This window comes from Dendrobates tinctorius, unplaced genomic scaffold (genome assembly GCF_039654945.1).
Source record: "Dendrobates tinctorius isolate UK_male_01 unplaced genomic scaffold, ASM3965494v1 ptg000060l, whole genome shotgun sequence".
Lineage (NCBI taxonomy): Eukaryota > Metazoa > Chordata > Amphibia > Anura > Dendrobatidae > Dendrobates > Dendrobates tinctorius.
This window is the reverse complement of record NW_027361728.1, coordinates 11,046,199-11,065,041: the sequence shown is the minus strand read 5'-3', so window position 1 is coordinate 11,065,041 and position 18,843 is coordinate 11,046,199. Positions and strand designations below refer to the sequence as shown.

The 18,843-nt window shown below is 41.1% G+C and overlaps 2 protein-coding genes across 2 annotated transcripts in view; both read left to right on the top strand.

The window, feature by feature from the left end:
• Positions 1-12,682, top strand: part of LOC141092500 (uncharacterized) — a 33,950-nt gene extending 21,268 nt beyond the window's left edge. Inside the window, exons 2-3 of the mRNA XM_073578687.1 lie at positions 4,077-4,165; positions 9,537-12,682. Of these exons, the coding sequence (XP_073434788.1) occupies positions 9,561-11,432 (1,872 nt within the window). The 5' untranslated portion in view covers positions 4,077-4,165; positions 9,537-9,560 and the 3' untranslated portion in view covers positions 11,433-12,682. The remainder of the gene's footprint in view (positions 1-4,076; positions 4,166-9,536) is intronic.
• Positions 12,683-14,621: 1,939 nt separating this feature from the next.
• Positions 14,622-18,513, top strand: LOC141092498 (uncharacterized). The gene is made up of 3 exons (XM_073578683.1): positions 14,622-15,097; positions 15,204-15,276; positions 16,631-18,513. The coding sequence occupies exon 3, from the start codon at positions 16,645-16,647 to the stop codon at positions 18,445-18,447; it is 1,803 nt and encodes a 600-aa protein (XP_073434784.1). The 5' UTR covers positions 14,622-15,097; positions 15,204-15,276; positions 16,631-16,644; the 3' UTR covers positions 18,448-18,513.
• The last annotated feature ends 330 nt before the right edge of the window (positions 18,514-18,843 follow it).

Sequence of the window (18,843 nt, the reverse complement as noted above, 5' to 3'; positions counted from 1 at the left end):
AGCTCAGAATGGAAGGAGCGCAGTTTGACTTTTTCAATGCAAAATTGGCTGGAATTCAGATCGGACGCCATGTCACGTTTGGAGAGTCCCTGATGTACCTAAACAGTGGAAACCCCCTACAAGTGACCCCATTTTGGAAACTAGACCCTCCAAGGAACTCATCTAGATATGTGGTGAGAACTTTGAACCCACAAGGGCTTTACAGAAGTTTATAACGTACAGCGGTACAATTAAAAAATCATATTTTTTCCACAAAAATGATCTTTTCACCCCAATTTTTATTTTCCCAAGGGTAACAGGACCCTAAAAGTTATTGTGCAATTTGTCCTGAGTATGCTGATACCCCACATGTGGGGGTAAACCACTATTTGGGCGCATGGCAGAGCTCGGAAGGGAAGAAGCGCCATTTGACGTTTGTGGCTGGAATTGAGATCGGACATCATGTCGCGATTGGAAAACCCCTGATGTACCAAAACAGTGGAAACCCCCCACAAATGACACCATTTTGGAAATTAGACCCCCTAAGGAACTTATCTAGATGTGTGGTGAGAACTTTGAACCCCCAAGGGCTTCACAGAAGTTTATAACGCCCGGGCGTGAAAATAAAAAAAATCGTATTTTTTCCACAAACATGATCAATTAGTCCCCAATTTTTTTATTTTCCCAAGGGTAACAGGAGAAATTGAACCCCAAAAGTTGTTGTCCAATTTGTCCTGAGTACGCTGACACCCCATATGTGGGAGAAAACTACTGTATGGACACACGTCGGGGCTCGGAAGGGAAGCAGTGCCATTTTGGAATGCAGACTTTAATGGAATGGTCTGCGGGTGTCATGTGCGTTTGGAGAGCCCCTGATGTACCTAAACTATTGAAACTCCCCACAAGTGACCCCATTTTGGACACTAGACCCCCCCACGGATGTGTGGTGAGCACTTTGAACCCCCAAGTGCTTCACAGAAGTTTATAACGCTCGGACGTGAAAATAAAAAAAATCATTTTTTTCCACAAAAATGATATTTTTGCCCCCAATTTTTTATTTTCCTAAGGGTAACAGGATAAATTGGACCCCAAAACTTGTTTTGCAATTTGTCCTGAGTAGGCTGATACCCTACATGTGGGGTAAAACACTGTTTGGGCGCATGGCAGAGCTTGGAAGGGAAGGAGCACCATATGACTTTTTCAACTCAGAATTGGTTGGAATTGAGATCAGATGCAATGTTGCATTTGGAGAGCCCCTGATGTGCCCAAACAGTGGAAACCCCCAATTCTAACTCCAACCCGAACCCCAACACACCCCTAATCTCAGCCCTAACCCAAGCCCTCACCCTAGCCCTAACCCTAATGGAAAAATGGAAATAAATACATTTTTTTAATTTTATTATTTTTCCCTAACTAAGGGGGTGATAACGGGGGGTTTGATTTACTATTTATGGCGGTATTTATTTTTGGCAGCTGTCGCACGCTAAAAGACGCTTTTTATTGTAAAAATAGTTTTTGCATCACCACATATTGAGAGCTCTAATTTTTCCGTATTTTGACCCACCGAGTCATGTGAGGTCTTATTTTTTGCGGGACGAGTTGACGTTTTTATTGGTACCATTTTCGGGCACGTGACATTTTTTCATCGCTTTTTATTCCGATTTTTGGGACGCAGAATGAACAAAAACCAGCGTTTCATGAATTTCTTTTGGGGGAGTGCGTTTACACCGTTCCGCGTGTGGTAAAATTGATAAAGCAGTTTTATTCTTCGGGTCAGTACGGTTACAGCGATACCTCATTTAGGTCTTTTTATGTTTTGTCGGTTTTATGCAATGAAAACTATTTTATATAAAAAATAATTATTTTTGCATCGCATTATTCTGCGAGCTATAACTTTATTTTTTCGCTGATGATGCTGTGTGGCGGCTCGTTTTTTGCGGGACAAGATGACGTTTTCAGCGGTACCATGGATATTTATATGCGTCTTTTTGATCGCGCGTTATTACACTTTTTGTTTGGTGGTATGATAATAAATCATTATTTTTTGCTTCGTTTTTTATTTTTATTTTTTAAGGGGTTCGCTAAAGGGGTTAACTAATGGGACAGTTTTATAGGGCGGGTCGTTACGGACGCGGTGATACCTAATATGTGTACTTTTATTGTTTTGGGTTTTTTTATTTTCAAAAAATGAATTTATTGGGGAATATTTTTTTTTTTTTTTTACTAATTTATTTGCCGATTTTTTTTTTTTTTTTTTTTTTTTTTTTTTTTTTTTAAATTATTTTTACACTTTTTTTTATTTTTTTTTTTTTTACTTTATTACATAGTCCCAGGTGGGACATCACTGTCCTGTGACAGATCGCTGATCTGTCACATCACAGATCACTGTGACAGATCAGCAATCTGTCACAGGCATTGAAGAAGACTTCCTCTTGCCTGCGCTTTGCAGGCACTGAGGAAGCCAGCTTCCTCCAGGCCCCCGAAGGCCCCCGTCGCCATCTTGGATTCGGGGGCCTGGAGGAAAGGAGCCCCCGCAGCAGCGCTGCATATTGCGCTGCCGTGGGGGGCTCAGGGAAGCACGGAGGGAGCCCCCTCCCTGCTGATGCTTCCCTTTAACTCCCGGTACACCGCGATCATGTTTGATCGTGGTGTGCAAGGGGTTAACGTGTCGGGGGCGGTCCGTGACCGCCCCTGACGCATTGTGCCGGGTGTCAGCTGTGATAATCAGCTGACACCCGGCCGCGATCAGCGGCGCTCACCACGTGGGTGCCGCTGATCGCGGTGATGTACTATCCCGTCCATGGGCATAGGGGCCCGGGTCCCATGGACGGGATAGTACGTCGGATGTCAGGAAGGGGTTAAAATCTGGACCAAATACAAACAACAAAGCCAGAAAGTTGCCATTTGAAAAGACTTTAGTTTTGTGCCAAGTCTGTGATCTGCTTTTTTTCTACAAAATTAAACAACTGAATGAACATCCTCCAAGGCCGGTGATTCCATAATTTTTGCCAGGGGTTGTATTTCTTTTGGGTTGAACTTTATCTCAATTCATACGGTAAGTAAAATCAGTAGCTCATCCCTCTTCCTCACCTTTTTCTTCCTAGAATCTAATGAGCAGCAACTGTCCTCCGCATCAGCAATGGGAAAATCTGTCTTCACTTAATTCAAGGCTTAGATCTGTAATATATTTGAGAGTGAAAGATAAATATGCCCCTGTTGTGTGCTGCGTAATGGCTGTGTCTGACCATACAGCAATGTTCCCCCAACTCCAGTCCTCAAGAGCCACCAACAGATCATGTTTTCCGTGTTTCCTTAGTATTGCACATGTGATGGAATTATTGCTTGTGCAGGTACTTCAATTATCAGCTGGGCAATACCAAGGAAATCCTGAAAACATGACCTGTTGGTGGCTCTTGAGGACCCGTACAGAAACATGGTCTGATCATACCACAGCTCCTGGGCAGGGGAGGAAGCAAAAGAGAGGATACAGACATGACAGGAGAGGATCACAGCTGCTTGTTTCTGTACAGAAAAACATTTCCCTGCCTGTTTAAAAAAACTTGTTTTACCTCACTTCATTTCCTCCCCTGCCCAGGAGATGTGGTATGATTAGACCACAACCAATTTATAATGACTGATCAATTCTGACAGAGAAAGAAGCAGATTTCTCTGATAAAATATATTACATAGTTACTTATTTTCATTTATGCTATTGATTTATGAAATAATAATGGAAACTGGTTTCACCTTCCTGATCAGGCCAATTTTTTTCAATTCTGACCAGTGTCACCATGAGGTCATAGATCTGAAGCACTTCAATGGATCCCACTGATTCTGAGATTTTTTTTCATGGCATATTGTAGTTTGATAGTGGTAAAATTTACTTGATCTGATATGTTTGTGAAAAATCTGAAATTTGTTGAAAATGTTGCAATTTTCAAACTTTTCGTTTTTATGCCCTTAAATTAGTCATGTCACACAAAATAATAAATAACATTTCCCACATGTCTACTTTACATCACCATAATTTCGGAAACATAAAAAAAATTAGGAACTTAAAAAGGTTAAAATTTGATCAGAGATTTCTTTTTTTTTAGGAACCACATCACATTTGAAGACCTTTGAGGAGCGTATATGACAGAAAATACCCAAAAGTGACACCAATCTAAAAACTGCAACCCTCAAGGTGCTCAATACCACATTAAAAAAGTTTATTAACCCTTCAGGTGCTTCATAGGAATTAATGGAATGTGGAAGGAAAAAATACTTACCGTATTTTTCGTACTACAATGTGTCCATAAATTCATGGTGCACTTTTGACCAGTCACTGGAAAGCAACAACAAACGATAGAAATGTGAAATCTGCTCCAAATAACAGAAAAACCCTCCCAGTTTCATACCTATTCAGTGCAGATTGATGTGGGCTCCATTTGTTGTCCTACACACATCCAAACAATAGTGAAGTTCTTGCCACACACGGGTAAGGACATCTGGTGTAACAGAGTGAATAACGTCTGAGATTCTCTGTTTTAAGTGATTAATGTCGTTGATACATTCAATGTACACATGTTGCTTCACATAACCCCAAAAGTAAAAGTCTAAGGGCGTCAGATCAGGGAATCGTGGTATACTTTCCTGTGACTGGTCAGAAGTGCTCCATGACTTTACGGGCACACTGTATAAGACGCATCGGACCATAAGAAAGGAAAATAGGGAAGAAAAATGAATGTGTCAAATGGGGGTCCGTCTTAGGCTGAGTTCACACGTGGCGTTTTTTTCGCGTTTCCGCGGCTGTAACCGCGCGATTTTACCGCGAAAAATAAGCATCCCATGCATTCCTATGGGATTCCGCAATGCTGTGCTAATGCTGCGTTTTTTACCGCGGCGGAATCGCTTTGCGGTAAAAACCGCAACATGCTCATTAATTTGCGGAATCGCGGCGATCCCACACCCATAGGAATGCATTGTTCTGCTTACTTCCCGCATGTGGCTGTGCACACCATGCGGAAAGTAAGCAGAACAATTGCGGATGGTACCCACGGTCCGGAGGAGAGGAGACTGTCCTCCGGGCTGTGGGTACCATACCCCTGTAAAAAATAGAATTTAAAAATAAAAAATATTGTTATTCTCACCCTCCGACGTCCCGCGCAGTCTTTCCGCTTCTCTTCACGCTCCCGTTCCCAGTAGTCCTTTGCGAAAATGCCCGCGATGGCGTCCGTTCTCGCGGGATCGCGAAGTCTCGCAGTCATTCGCGCGACGTCATCGCGAATTACCGCAAGACATCGCGATCCCGCGAGAACGGACGTCATCGCGGGCATTTTCGCAAAGGATTACTGGGAACGGATGCGAGGGACGTCGGAAGGGTAAGAATAACACCATTTTTTATTTTTTTTTACATTTTATCTTTTACTACTGATGCTGCATAGGCGGCCTCAGTAGTAAAAAGTTGGTCACACTCGTCAAACACTATGTTTGACGAGTGTGACCAATCTGTCAATCAGTTCTCCCAGCGATGCTACAGATCGCTTGGAGAACGCTAGCATTTTGCAAGCTAATTACGGGAAAATCGCGGGAATTTAAAATGCGATTTTCCCGCGGACCGGAATTCTCGCGGTAATTTCCGCGAGAGTTCCGGTACGTGTGCACTTAGCCTTACAGTCCGAATTCAGCTTACCTATGGGGATCAGCAGCGCTGGTGGAGCAGGGTCACAGGGGTTTTTCGGTGGTCCAGCGATATGACTCCCGTCCCATGCTGGTGCAGCAGGTGCGGTGGTCTCCGGGAACTCCCATCCCAGGCTGGTGTGGCAGGTTCGGTAGTGGTCGAGCTCTGGCATCTTGTGAAAGCCCGGTGGCCCCACGTATCCATTGCTGCGATGCGGTGGCCTCCGGAAAATGCCATCCCAGGCTGGTGCGGCAGGTGCTGCGGGGGACTCCGCCGGCATCTTTTGAAAGCCCGGAGGCCCCGCATATGCATTGCGATGTGGTGGCCTCCATGAAAATGGCCGCCGGGGGTGGTGCATGCTCAGATTGAGATCTCTGCAACAAGATCTCGTCCTGACCGTTTTCCCTGAGGCCACCGCATCGCAGCAATGGATGTGCAGGGCCTCTGGGCTTTCACAAAATTCCGGCGGAGCCCACCCCCGCACCACAGACCACCACCACCAAACCTGCTGCACCAGCCTGGGGAGTGTGATCATCATACTTGCAGCATCATACTGGGACCGCCACAGAATCACCCGACTCCTGCTGCCACCACAGTATTTGTAAATTTGTAAGTATATTCCGACTATAAGACACACCCCCGTTTTCCCCCAGGGGCAAAAAGTATGTCTTATAGTCTGAAAAATACGGTCACATTTTGCTTTATACCCAATTTTTTTTTTTTTTTTTCCACAAGGTTAACAGGAGAAAATGGACCACACTATTTGATGTGCAATTTCTCTGGAACACACTGTTTCCCGATATGTGGAGGAAAACCACTGTTTGGGCGCATGGCAGGGCTCAGAAGGGGGAACACCATTTGACTTTTTGAATGTAAAATATGCTGGTTTCATTAGCGTACGCCACGTCTGATTTGAGAGTCTCTGATGTGCGTCCGAGACGCAGGTTCAGTTAAACTGTATTGCCATGTGACATGGTGCAGGATGCAGACACATTGTGCAGGATCATAGGGCAGGATGGAGACAGATGGGGCACAATGGAGACACATGGGGCAGGATGGAGACAGATGGGGCACAATGGAGACATGGGGCAGGATGGAGACAGATGGGGCAGGATCATGGGGAAGGATGGAGACTTATGGGGCATTATGTAGACAGATGAGGCAGGATTGAGACACATGGTGCAGTATCATGGGGCAGGATGCAGACACGTGGTGCAGGATGGATATGATGGAGACAGATGGGGTAGGATCATGAGGCAGGATGGAGACAGATGGGGCACAATCATGAGGCAGGATGAAGGGAGCTGGGGCATGATGGAGACAGATGGGGCAGGATCATGAGGCAGGATTGAGACAGATGGGGCAGGATGGGACATCACATGGGGAGAATGGATACTCATGAGGGCAGGATGAGAGAACATATGGATGCAGCCAGGAATGAGACACAAGGGGGTCAGGATGGGGGAGATTATTAACCTAGGGGCTAAATAAGGGATATTACTACTGCAGTCATGTATTTTATTTTTTGAGGATACTGTTTTCACTGGGGAGTCCTGTTACTGTGCAGAGCAACACTGTCACCTTTTTTCTTCATCTGGTGTTGTGTAGAAGATGGCAAACAAATTAAGTAAAGTGCTCTGCAAATGGTGCTCTAGATAACTGTTATTTCCTGCAGAGACGAGCCCTGGCTGGAAGAAGTGATGGTGGTCTGTGCTGGATGAAGATGAAAAGTGAAGATGAAGGACTTCACCTAGAAACGTCACTGGTGAGTCAGTGTGTTACCTGTGCACTGACACTATACGCTGTATTCTTTTATACAGAGGTCCTGTGTACGATGTCACCAGTGATCATTGTATTACCTGTACGCTGACACTATATACTGAGCTGCTGTGTACAATTTCACCAGTGATCACTGTATTACCTGTACACTGGTACTGTATATAGAGCTCCTGTGTATAATGTCACTGATCACTGCATTACCTGTACACAGACACTGCATACTAAGTACAGATCTCCAGTGTATATTGGCACTTATGGTGATATTAATATTGTGTTTCTTTTATTAATGATCAGTATTGTAGTATTTGGTCACTATGTGGTGGTGATATATGGTTTGGCCATGGTGTGGCTGTATTTGTGGTATTATTCGGTCACCATGTGGTGGTAATATGTTGTCTGGTCATGGTGCGGTGGTATTTGTCCCTTGTATGTGGTATTACTGTGGTTTTATTGGTGATTTTAAACATTGAAGAATAAATAAAATTATACCTAAATTGTATTGGATGTTTTAACAAATGATTGATAGAGTATAGTAGGGCTCAGCCAAAAGGGTCGACCTTGTTGTGGTGGTGGATTAAAAAATGTTTTGGTATTGGGCAAAATGAAAGATCCTGGCTATTTATGTGATCGGGTGATGGGAACTGTTAATGTGTGATTGATGAGGACATGGTGCAGAAGTGAAGTTTTTCCAAGAGAGGGCAGTGGGACTGTGGACAGTTCGAGGGGTGGAGGCGGGGCTGGTTTGGATCCTGGGCAGAGTCTCAAAGGGGCCCAAAAAATTTTGCCAGTATGGGACCCCAAAATTCCTAGTGACAACCCTGGCTCTATCCCTTATACGATTTCTCTACACCTTATTGAATGTATGATATTAATCATCCATAGCAGATTTTCTTCACATGCCTGGCTTATGCATTTGCTTGAGATTGTTGCTTACATACCAGTTGTAATATCTTACGTCTTGTTTGGTACATATTTTTCTGTGATGACACCACCCCTCACTATTTATTTTTTATCTGTTTGTTATTTGAAATAATAAAGCTATCATTTTATACAATTGCAGTCCTCCTTGTAGGTCTTGTATTTATTTGCAGTATTTTGACTGCAATACTTCTTATTAATTCACATTGGTCCACTGGCAAGCTGCCAACTGTTATAGGTTATATTAAACGGCCATATCGGCCATATCACTGTAAAAAGAATAGATACGGTAACATGCCCATGATAAAAACTCTTTAAGAAGAAAATCTATTTTGTTACTGTGGAGTATGTGCAGTTCCTAGACACTGTGCTGTTGCTTTTGCATTGTCCAGCCTACAGCGTCTTGCTCTGCTTCTACCTTACCCCTACGTCTGATTTCCTATGTGCTAGTCCATGCTGAATTATAATTGTAACCCAGCATACAACACTGATGTCATCATCTCCCATCTTTTACCGCAAGCTCATGCGGTTGTGCACCGCTACTATTTGCTTTCCAGAAGTCTAGCTGCACTTTCTACTTGGCTGTTCTACAGCCTGTGCTTAGTTGTTGTCTACTGAACAGATTATGAGGGCTGTACACACATCCAGCTCTTCTACAACCACATGCAATCTACCAACTCGTCTCTGCTGTTCATTGCGATATTTGCTCATTCAACTCTGCTGCAGCAAGGTACCTGTCTGCATACTGCAAATGGAAGATTCAAGATGTTTCCTCGATATCTAATTAGCTCCTGTGGTAAACTTTGTATTATTGTTGTGCATGTACTGTTACTGCTAGATATACTGCTATCTCTTAATGGATTTACTTAAAAAAAATAATCTGCTTAACTTATGGGTGTCTATTCCACTCTTGTTTTGCTCTAAAAAGTGAAGTGCTGTAGCTTCTATTTTGGGTTCCCTTCATAGAATGATGACAGCTTCATGGTTATCAGCAGGATGCATTTCCTTATGACACTGTATAAACTCTGCCCTTCCCTTTTCCATATGCTTCAAGCTTTCGTCATACTCTGGAGTGGTGCAAAGCTCAAGTAAGAAATGAATTATTATAAATACATAATTATTTAATATGTTCTTATTCCATTGGGAATTTTTGGCTTAGAAAAGGAGCACAAATTTAACTTAATTCGTTCTTTTTTAGATTCGGGTATAATCGCGGACAGTCATGATTTTCCTGCTTGTGATGGCAAGGTTTATGGTTGCTGGAGCCTTCTGTCATGTTAAATGTGACTGTTCAAAGAAAGATCTTCTGTATTGTAAGGATAAATCCATTACAGACATTGCTAAGTTAGCCATTCCTCACAACTTTACATTTGTACATATAAGTGACACTCAAGCTATGGAAGTGACTGATGACAGCTTCCAGCAAATGCCGATTACTTTACGACTCTCCTTGGAAAGTAACCAGCTCTCCACAATAACACCAGGAGCTTTTCAGGACTTTCCACTATTGAAGTCACTCAAGCTTTCTAATAATGCTTTACACTCTCTACCTTCTGGAGTATTCCATACATTAATTGATCTGGAACAGTTGTTCTTGGATAGAAATTTATTGTTGTACCTCGATCCAGATATATTTGAGAACTTAACAAATCTAACCGAACTGGCCTTAAACAGAAATCGCCTTACAGAGTTATCTACTGACTTCTTAACTCATCAAGTAAATCTAAAAATTCTAAATTTATCTAGGAATAAGTTGTCTAGTTTACCTAAAGATATTTTTAGCTCTCTATATAAATTAACAAGCCTAACACTGTATGAAAACCTTTTGACAGAGATAATACCCTCAATGTTTCAGAATCTCACCGAATTGGTCAAGCTTAGTCTGTATTCAAATCTAATCAGAGTTATTGATAAGGGTGCTTTTAATCAGGTCCCCAAACTAAGAGAATTGGCCTTGCAAAAAAATTGCCTACCAACACTGGCTGATGGATTATTTCTTTATGTTAATAAATTGGAATCATTGTCACTTTATGAAAACCCATTCATTGTACTTCCTAATATACTGTTTGGTAAAATGGACTCTCTCGGCTCTCTGTGGCTCTATAACACGTTACTTTCAACAATCCCAAATTTTATCTTCAGTAATTTAACAAATTTGGAGATCCTTATCCTCACCAGAAACCGAAATCTTTCTGGTCTTCCATCAGATGCTTTCAGTGGATTACGCAGCCTTAAGGTTCTATCTTTGCATACAAATAATATTACTTCTCTTCCTGAAGATCTCTTCCAGGATCTACAAAGTCTACTGAAGCTTTCCATGTACAGTAATAATTTTGGTGATCTCCCAGAGAAACTTTTTAGACCACTTTTAAATCTTCAAACTGTTTATTTAAATAATAGCAAAATAATGACCCTGCCAGGAAAAATTTTGGAGTTGGCACCAACTCTTGAAAGAGCTTATCTTGATGGTAATCCCTGGATGTGTGATTGCAGACTCCAAGAGTTCAAGGTGTGGCTAGTACAGAATGTGGAGAAGGTATTTAACACTTCCTCCCTTGTTTGTCACAGTCCTCCAACTCTGGCAGGAATACCCTTATTCAAAGTTGATGAACTGATATGTCCCTATACTACCATGAATAAGGTGGACTATGTCTCGTCAACTGCTGCTATTCAATTGCATGGTTTTACTAGTGTGTTACCCCCTGATGAGGTGGTGAACTCTACTGTAACAGATCATGCTGTAAGCGAAATAGCTGTTTCTATGTCTGATGTTTCCTTAGACTGGCATCTATATAACAGTACAAGTCCACCATTACTGAGGAATCTGAATACAACCACTGTAAGAATTTTCTTAGATAATGATGCACATAATATGCAGGCTAGAAAGGTTTTTAGATATGGTCTCCCATATGGCAAAATCATTTACTTAATTTTGTTCAACTTGGTAATGCAAATATTCTATGTATTTGTGACATGCTTCAGCTTGCTGAAAATTAGGAAACTCTATGAATACTTTCATATTTTTAATGAACCTGTAATATTAGTACGCATGTTAATTCCATTGAGTTCTTTCTCTCCAGGCCAGAATATTTAAGCAGAAAGTATCATTTTGAAGAGGACCTTTCACCATCAGTTTAGGTATCTAAAACTGTCCAGAGAACTGAGTAAAACTTAGTTTTAATTTTTTAATCGCTCCTCTCCTTTGCAGAGATACTAGCTTTTAAAATTTGGGTTATAATTTGTTAAGGATAAGGGGGCATTACCAGAGATTTTTCTTTTTGTGCGTGTATTTCTTCCCCTGTTTGACGTTAACCAATCATAAGCAAGCAACAACAAACTGGTGAAAAAAGAATACATCCCACAATAGCTTAGAACAGGAACAAGTTTCTACATGTGATACATGTCATGACAGTCTCTTCCTTCTCTGATCTCATTGCAGAGTGATTTACAAGTGCTGTTAGCAAAGCAGAGATTAGTGTGATTACATCCCCTTTTAACTTTCATCTCAGCCAGTCAGCATGTGGAAGGAGCCATAGAGCAGAGCTGAACTTTCTCATTATAAACACCTCTGCATCTCCAACACATTTCTAACAGTGCTGTCAGCTCCCTTGTATCCACATCCGCAACACTTACTGCTGTCACATAAAAGCTGAATGTGCAATTTCTGTTCAGTTCAGCAGTATTCTCCCTCTACACTCACTGTTGTGATATGAAAGTTGCAATGTATATGTACTCATACTCGCACTCATCTCTGCTATGTTCCCTCCACTTTGTGATCAAACACAGCTCTGCAGTAACAGTGAAATCTGACTGTCGGTCATCACATGTCTCATACAGGAGAAAGCCTGTTCTAAGCTATGGTGGGTCTATGATTGCTCAATATCATATAGGAAAAGTAGTACATGCCACCAGTGTAAAATCTGGTAACATCCATTTGGACTAAACATTGCAAGCTAATATCTCCACAACGGCGAGGAGAAATTGAAAAAGTGCTGGTTAAATGCCGCTGTCAGCGTTTGACAGCGGCGTTTAGCTAGTTAATAGGCACGGGTGGATCCCGATTCAACCTGCACCTATTGCAGGCACATGTCAGCTGTTGAAAACAGCTGGCATGTCCCGGCTTTGATGCGGGCTCACCGCCGGAGCCCTCATCAAAGCGGGGGTACTGCCATTGGACATACTATTCTGTCCAATGGCAGTAAGAGGTTAAGCAAGTCTTAACCTGTCGTGTTAGTAGATTTTGTGGCTTTAAGTACTTCAAATGTTATGACAGAAAAAAAAACTGAACAATGCTTTTTCTTGTCAAGTGTATATTTTGATTGAAATAAAGTACATGAAAGATGATATCCACTTGTCTTTTTTAAATATTTAAATATTTATTTTAATTTACTCACTCAAGTGTTAAAATTACATCAAAACAATCGTTTTCAATGGTTTGTCATGCAGGATTTTTTTTTCCTTTATCAGCTAAAACTAGTCCTTTATGGCATGAGTGGCCAATTACATTTCCACAAGCACATTACATTTTTTCTTTTATGTCTTTGATTTGCCAGTTTAGGCTGTTATTTTGTCGTACAAAATATTTAGAAAAACTTGACGTGCGATTATCTGTTTTTTGACCAATCGTTATTCTTATATTTATGATTAGTGATGGGGGAGCCCGTGGATGTTCGGGTTCGGCTGAACAGTTACATTTTTTTTGTTGTTTAGGTACCAGAACAGTACCCAAACCCAGACCCCATTCAGATGAAAGGGGGGCTCGAACTTCCATTATTTGTCACTCTGTCATCTGCATGACAGTGTGGCAAACACTGCCTCTGGCGCTCACTGAGGTCATCGCAGTTCATCGGCACGACTCACACTGAAAGTGAGCTGAGAATGTAGCCTCAGTGACCTGCAGTAACCTCGATGACTAGCAGCAGCTCATTCTCCCATGATTTTCAACCTGTACGGTCACATCTTGGCATCATCCAGGTTAAAAAGCACTTATTGCAGACATGGATTTTGGTGTGGGACAGTATGTCAGACAGGTGAGGGATGTATGTCAGACAGGTGAGGGATAAGGTTGTTTTTTATTTTTGATTTTTACAGGAGACCAGGGCTTCAATGGAATGAGCAAAAAAAAGTTGCAATCTGTACCGCTAAATCATGTCAATATGAATAGCAATACTGCTTCTGGATACTAGGAAAAAAATTAGATGCTTGGCACATAATTTGGCCAATTCATGCATGCCCAGCAGCCAACGACAAGGCGGCCTGAAATCTGCTGTGTCCTACGTTTCTAGTGTGAATACCTCTATAAGACTGAAGTCTGAATTCCTGGGTAGATGTGAATACCTCTCTTCAAAGTCTCATTGTATAGGTAGACAGGACCCTGTTGTAATTAAAATCCAACACATGCTGGAGGGCGGAGTTGTCAGAGAGCTAATATACAAATGACAAAAGGCTGACTGTCATTTCTTAATTAAAATCCACCACATGCTGGAGGGTGGAGTGCTCGGTCAGAGAGCCAATATACCAATGACAAAAGACTGTCATTTCCATTGAAAGTCAGTCTTTTGTCATTCAATGGCATGGGCGTTAGGTGAGTGTTTGTTTATTATATTCTGTTTTTTTACAGGGGACCTGGGCTTCAATGGAATGGGCATAAGATGAGTATAACTTTTCTATTTAAAAATAAAAAACAAAAAACTGTTTTTTGTTCAAATAAAGGACGTTATACTGGATGTGTGTTTATGTACAATCTGACAATGGAGGTAGTAATGGAGAGGCATCTTATAAACACCTCTCCATTGCTATCTTGTGGGTTTGATGTCAACAGCCATAAAACATCTGACATCACCCCCACAAATATGAACCAAACTTGATACCACCACAGGGCAAGTGGGAAGAACTGGTCAAAGTGCCAGAATTTGTACAGCTAAGGCTAGTTTCACACTAGCATTCTTGGGCGCAGTGCAGGGCTGCCACTAAGCCCCGCCCCCAGCTGCACCCCCTCCGGTCAGTTCCTCCTCTGATTGCATGACCATGCGCCGGTCTGATTTTGCTGACGCTGCGCCCTTTTGGCGCTGCTCCCAGAGCACAAAAATGCAACACAGTGTGTTTTTGTGCACTGAGCACAGCACCAGCAAAATCAGACCAGCGCACGATCAGCGTATCCAATGCTAAATATATAGGATATGCTGATTGCATGCAGCCTCATGTGATCAGAGGAGGAACTGACCAGAGGGGATGTGGCTGGGGCGGGGCTTAGCGGTGGCCCTGTGCTGCACCCAAGAACACTAGTGTGAAACTAGCCTAATGCGCCTTTTCTGGGACAGCTGTAGGCTGCTACTTTTAGGCTGGGGGTGCAATATCCATGGCCCCTTACTAGCCTGAGAATACCAGCCATCAGCTGTCTGCTTTAGCTTGGTTGGTTGTAAAAAATGGGGTGACATCAAGGTGTTTAAATTATTTATTTACATAATTTAAAATAGCATTGTGGGGACCCTTCTATTCTTGATAACCAGCCATGATAAAGCTGACAGCTGAGAGTTGCAGCTCACAGCTGTCGGTTTTGCCATGTTGGTTCTCAAAAATAAAGGCGAACAAACCCACGCCTGTTTTTTATCATTTATTTATAGCGCAGGCGCCGGCTGATGAATACTCCCAAATGCCACCGCCTACTCTCGCTTTTATTAGAGGTACTCCCATCACCTGACGTCTGTGACCGGAGGTAACTGTGTCAAATATAGCGTGGCACTACCGCAGGGTGCACAAGTAGGTTACCCAGACCAAAGTGAATAATAATGTAACTTGGCACTCAACTGAATAATCCTTTGCAGACTTGATTTATTTTATGTATTTTTTTATGTATTTTTTGCAGTCCTAGAAAAGACGTTTCAGCCTACAATCGGCCTTCGTCAGTCTGCCGACTGCTATCACGGAATGATAATCCGGTATCCAGATAAGAATTCCTATGGAAATTTTATAATATCATGTGGATCTAAATAGTATCTCCTGTTATGAAAATAGGTGTGCTGAATTAAAAGCCTTGCAAAAAGAATGTATGGCAATACATGGAAAAATGTATAAATCCCCTTAGAGGTGCCGTGGACGCTAGCCTGTTTGGAACTGTCACTGTATAACACAGGAAGAAATGAGTAGGTCCATATGAAGCTAGTGGAGGTGTGGAGTTGGCATGCACGGGCTAATCGCGGTATCATGGCCGGCCCGAACGTATAGGCGAACTAGGCGGCCGCCTAGGGCGCCGACCCAAAGGGGGCGCCAGAGAAAAAATTCTAAAAAATCTTTTCAAAAGGCAAAACGTTTTAGGGATGGAAAGAAAAGTGTACATATTTAAGGGCAAATATGACGCAAGAGAGGTTGGTTGGGTTGGCAACAATTTCGATAGAATCTGAAGTTGCTAAACAAATTAATCTCGGTGAGTTAGTGTCATCCTTTTCAAAAAAAAGGCAAGGAAACAAAAATTTTAATTACCTATGGTCGTTTTTGTTTTGTGTTATTGATTACTTTGTATATATTTGTCCTATACAACTTCTCAGAAGATTAAAGAGTTAGGAGAGAGTTAATTAATCATTGTTGTTGTGGTTTATTTTGCTCCTAAATTTATATCCCAAGTTTTCATCTACTGCCAAGAATAGTAGGGGCGCAACAAAATAGTTTCGCCTAGGGCGCCGTAATCTCTCGGGCCGGCCCTGTGCGGTATTCCCCCGCTCGTCTGCTAGCCAAACATTTTTATTCTTGCATATGTTTTGTTTCCTCTGGTCCCAAAAAGTAGCAGAGAATGTCATTTTCATTCCATAAACACTTGTTCTCCACCCTAGATGTTTCAACACTATTGCTTCTGAAGCTTTACAGATACATTTTGCATCTAATAAGTTAATGTTTTATTGTCAATTTCTTAACTATGATAAGCTAAGGAATATGCCAACTTTCGTTTGCCTTTGTTCTGTTTCTTCTAAGGATGTTAGGATGATATTTATAACTTTGTCTTTAGACCTTTGACAGCATTGGGGTTATCAGCAGGATGCACTTTGTTGCTTTTCTATATAAAGGCAGTCCCGTAGTTTATTATTTTTATGAGATCTGTCTTTAATGTGGCACAGTATCTGCAAAGGTAGGCTAATTTTATATTCTGTTGGTGCATGCATGGCTGTTTTTTTTTTTTTGTTTTTTTTTAAATCTAGGTTTTTTTATAATTTGCTATTAAATAAGTGTAATGTATTTTTATATTTTGTACATTTTATAATTTACTACTAAAGCACCATTTTTATTCATTCTGCTTTCTAGGGTCTTCATTAGTCATGATTTTATTGTTGCTGTTGATCATGCCAAGCTTTGCTGCCGCAGCTACAGTCTGTCCTGGGAGATGCAAATGCATAGTGAAAGATTCAGTAGCTTGCGAAGATCAAGCAGTTACAGACATAGCCACTTTCAACATTCCGCATAATTTTACATATGTCCGTGTAAGTGGCACACAAGCTACAGAGTTAACAGAGTCCAGCTTCCAACAAATGCCTTTTACTGTACGCCTGTTCTTACAGAGCAATCAATTTTCTCTAATAAAACCAGGAGCTTTTGAAAAATTTCCTCTTCTGAAAACACTTAGGCTATCGAAAAACAATGTGAGCTCTCTGCCTTCTGGAACCTTTAATGCGTTAATGAACTTAGAACACTTGTACCTGGATGAAAATGCATTATTTAACCTTGATCCATCTGTATTTAATAACTTGAGCAGATTGGAAATCTTAAACTTGTCTATTAATAAGATCCAAGCGTTGCCTAAAAATATTTTTAAATCCTTGTCTAAATTAAAAATTCTCATGCTCAATGATAATCTATTGGTAGAATTACTATATTGGATGTTTGATAACCTCACGGAACTGGTTGAACTTCATTTACAGTCAAATGTAATTGAGATTATTGACAAAGCAGCATTTTATCAACTTCCAAAACTAAAAAAGTTATTACTGCAAAAAAATCATCTAAAAACGTTGGCTGATAGATTATTTCTCTACTTGTATCAGTTAGAGACATTGTCTCTATATGGAAATCCATTAACTGAACTGCCGAATGTACTGTTTGGTAAAACAGACAACCTCAGGTCCCTACGTTTATGGGGCACTTCCCTTTCAACTATACCGAATTTCATTTTTAGCAACTTAACAAATTTGAAAGTTCTTGTCCTAACGAAGAACACAAAACTATACTCTCTTCCCAAAGATACTTTCAGTGGTCTGACCAACCTTGCAGAACTGTATTTACACACTAATAACTTAAGCTATCTTCCCGTGGGACTATTCCAGGATCTACGAAGTCTTCAAATTCTTTCACTGTACAATAATACATTTGTTGACCTCTCTGAAAATTTATTGAAACCTCTTCCTAATCTCCAATATATATATATGAATAATAGCAAAATAACTACTCTTCCAGGGAACTTGTTCAATGTGCTACCCAAGCTTCAAAGGGTTCATCTTGAGGACAATCCTTGGATGTGTGATTGCAAGCTTAAAGACTTTAAGTCCTGGTTAGAAAATAACACCGAAAAGATCTCGAATCATATGGCACTTCTTTGTATAAACCCTCCAGTGTTGAAGGCTATACCTGTAATGGCAGCAGAAGCAATATTTTGTCCCTCCACAACAATTAAAGGGCAGAAGACCAGTTCATATATGCCAGCAACATTGTCAAATTCCCGGGATAATTTTAATATATATGACATGACGACATCTACTATTACTTCTCCAATTGAAAATATTAGTGAAATAGACTACTCTGTTACTGAACATACAGCAAACTGGAATAACTGTGAAAAACCATCTATTAACTGTACTGGAACAACCACTGGAAGAACGTTATCATGTCATGAATTACACAGCAAGGTTACAATGTTACACGCATGCAGTCTTCCTTATGGCAACATCATTTGCTATCTACTCTATTGTAGTACTACATTGACGCAAATATTTCTTTCAATTGTAGAATGCTTTGTCTTAATAAAATTGAGGCTACTTTACCAGCAATTTAACGTTCCTAGTGAACCTGTAGAACTAGTGCAGATCTTAGTTCCACAGCAATTAAACTCTCCAGATCTTAACAAGTAAATGTGTAAAATTAACTTAGACTTTACTACTATTTATAGGAGGTGAAACGCTGAAAAACACAGTATGACAAACGTATAAAAATACTCTGTTGTAAAAAAGTAACAATAAACAGCAAGTGCTAGTAAAAAGATAAGAAAACAGGGTATTTGGTTGATACGTTTTTGCAAAAAATGTATACTAAGCTGCTGTACCAAACGTCAAGGTAACCCATATCAGAGCAGTCCCTAACCAATGTATTTAAAAACCTGACCATGTGTATGGTACCTATATGAGCAGGATTCAGAAAGGTAATGTCCGTTTTGGACACGCTGTGGAAGACGGCTTATATGTGCATGGCCCACAAGGGAGGGGTGGAGACCTCCCTAATCTTGCAGAAACAAGAAACCAATTGAATAT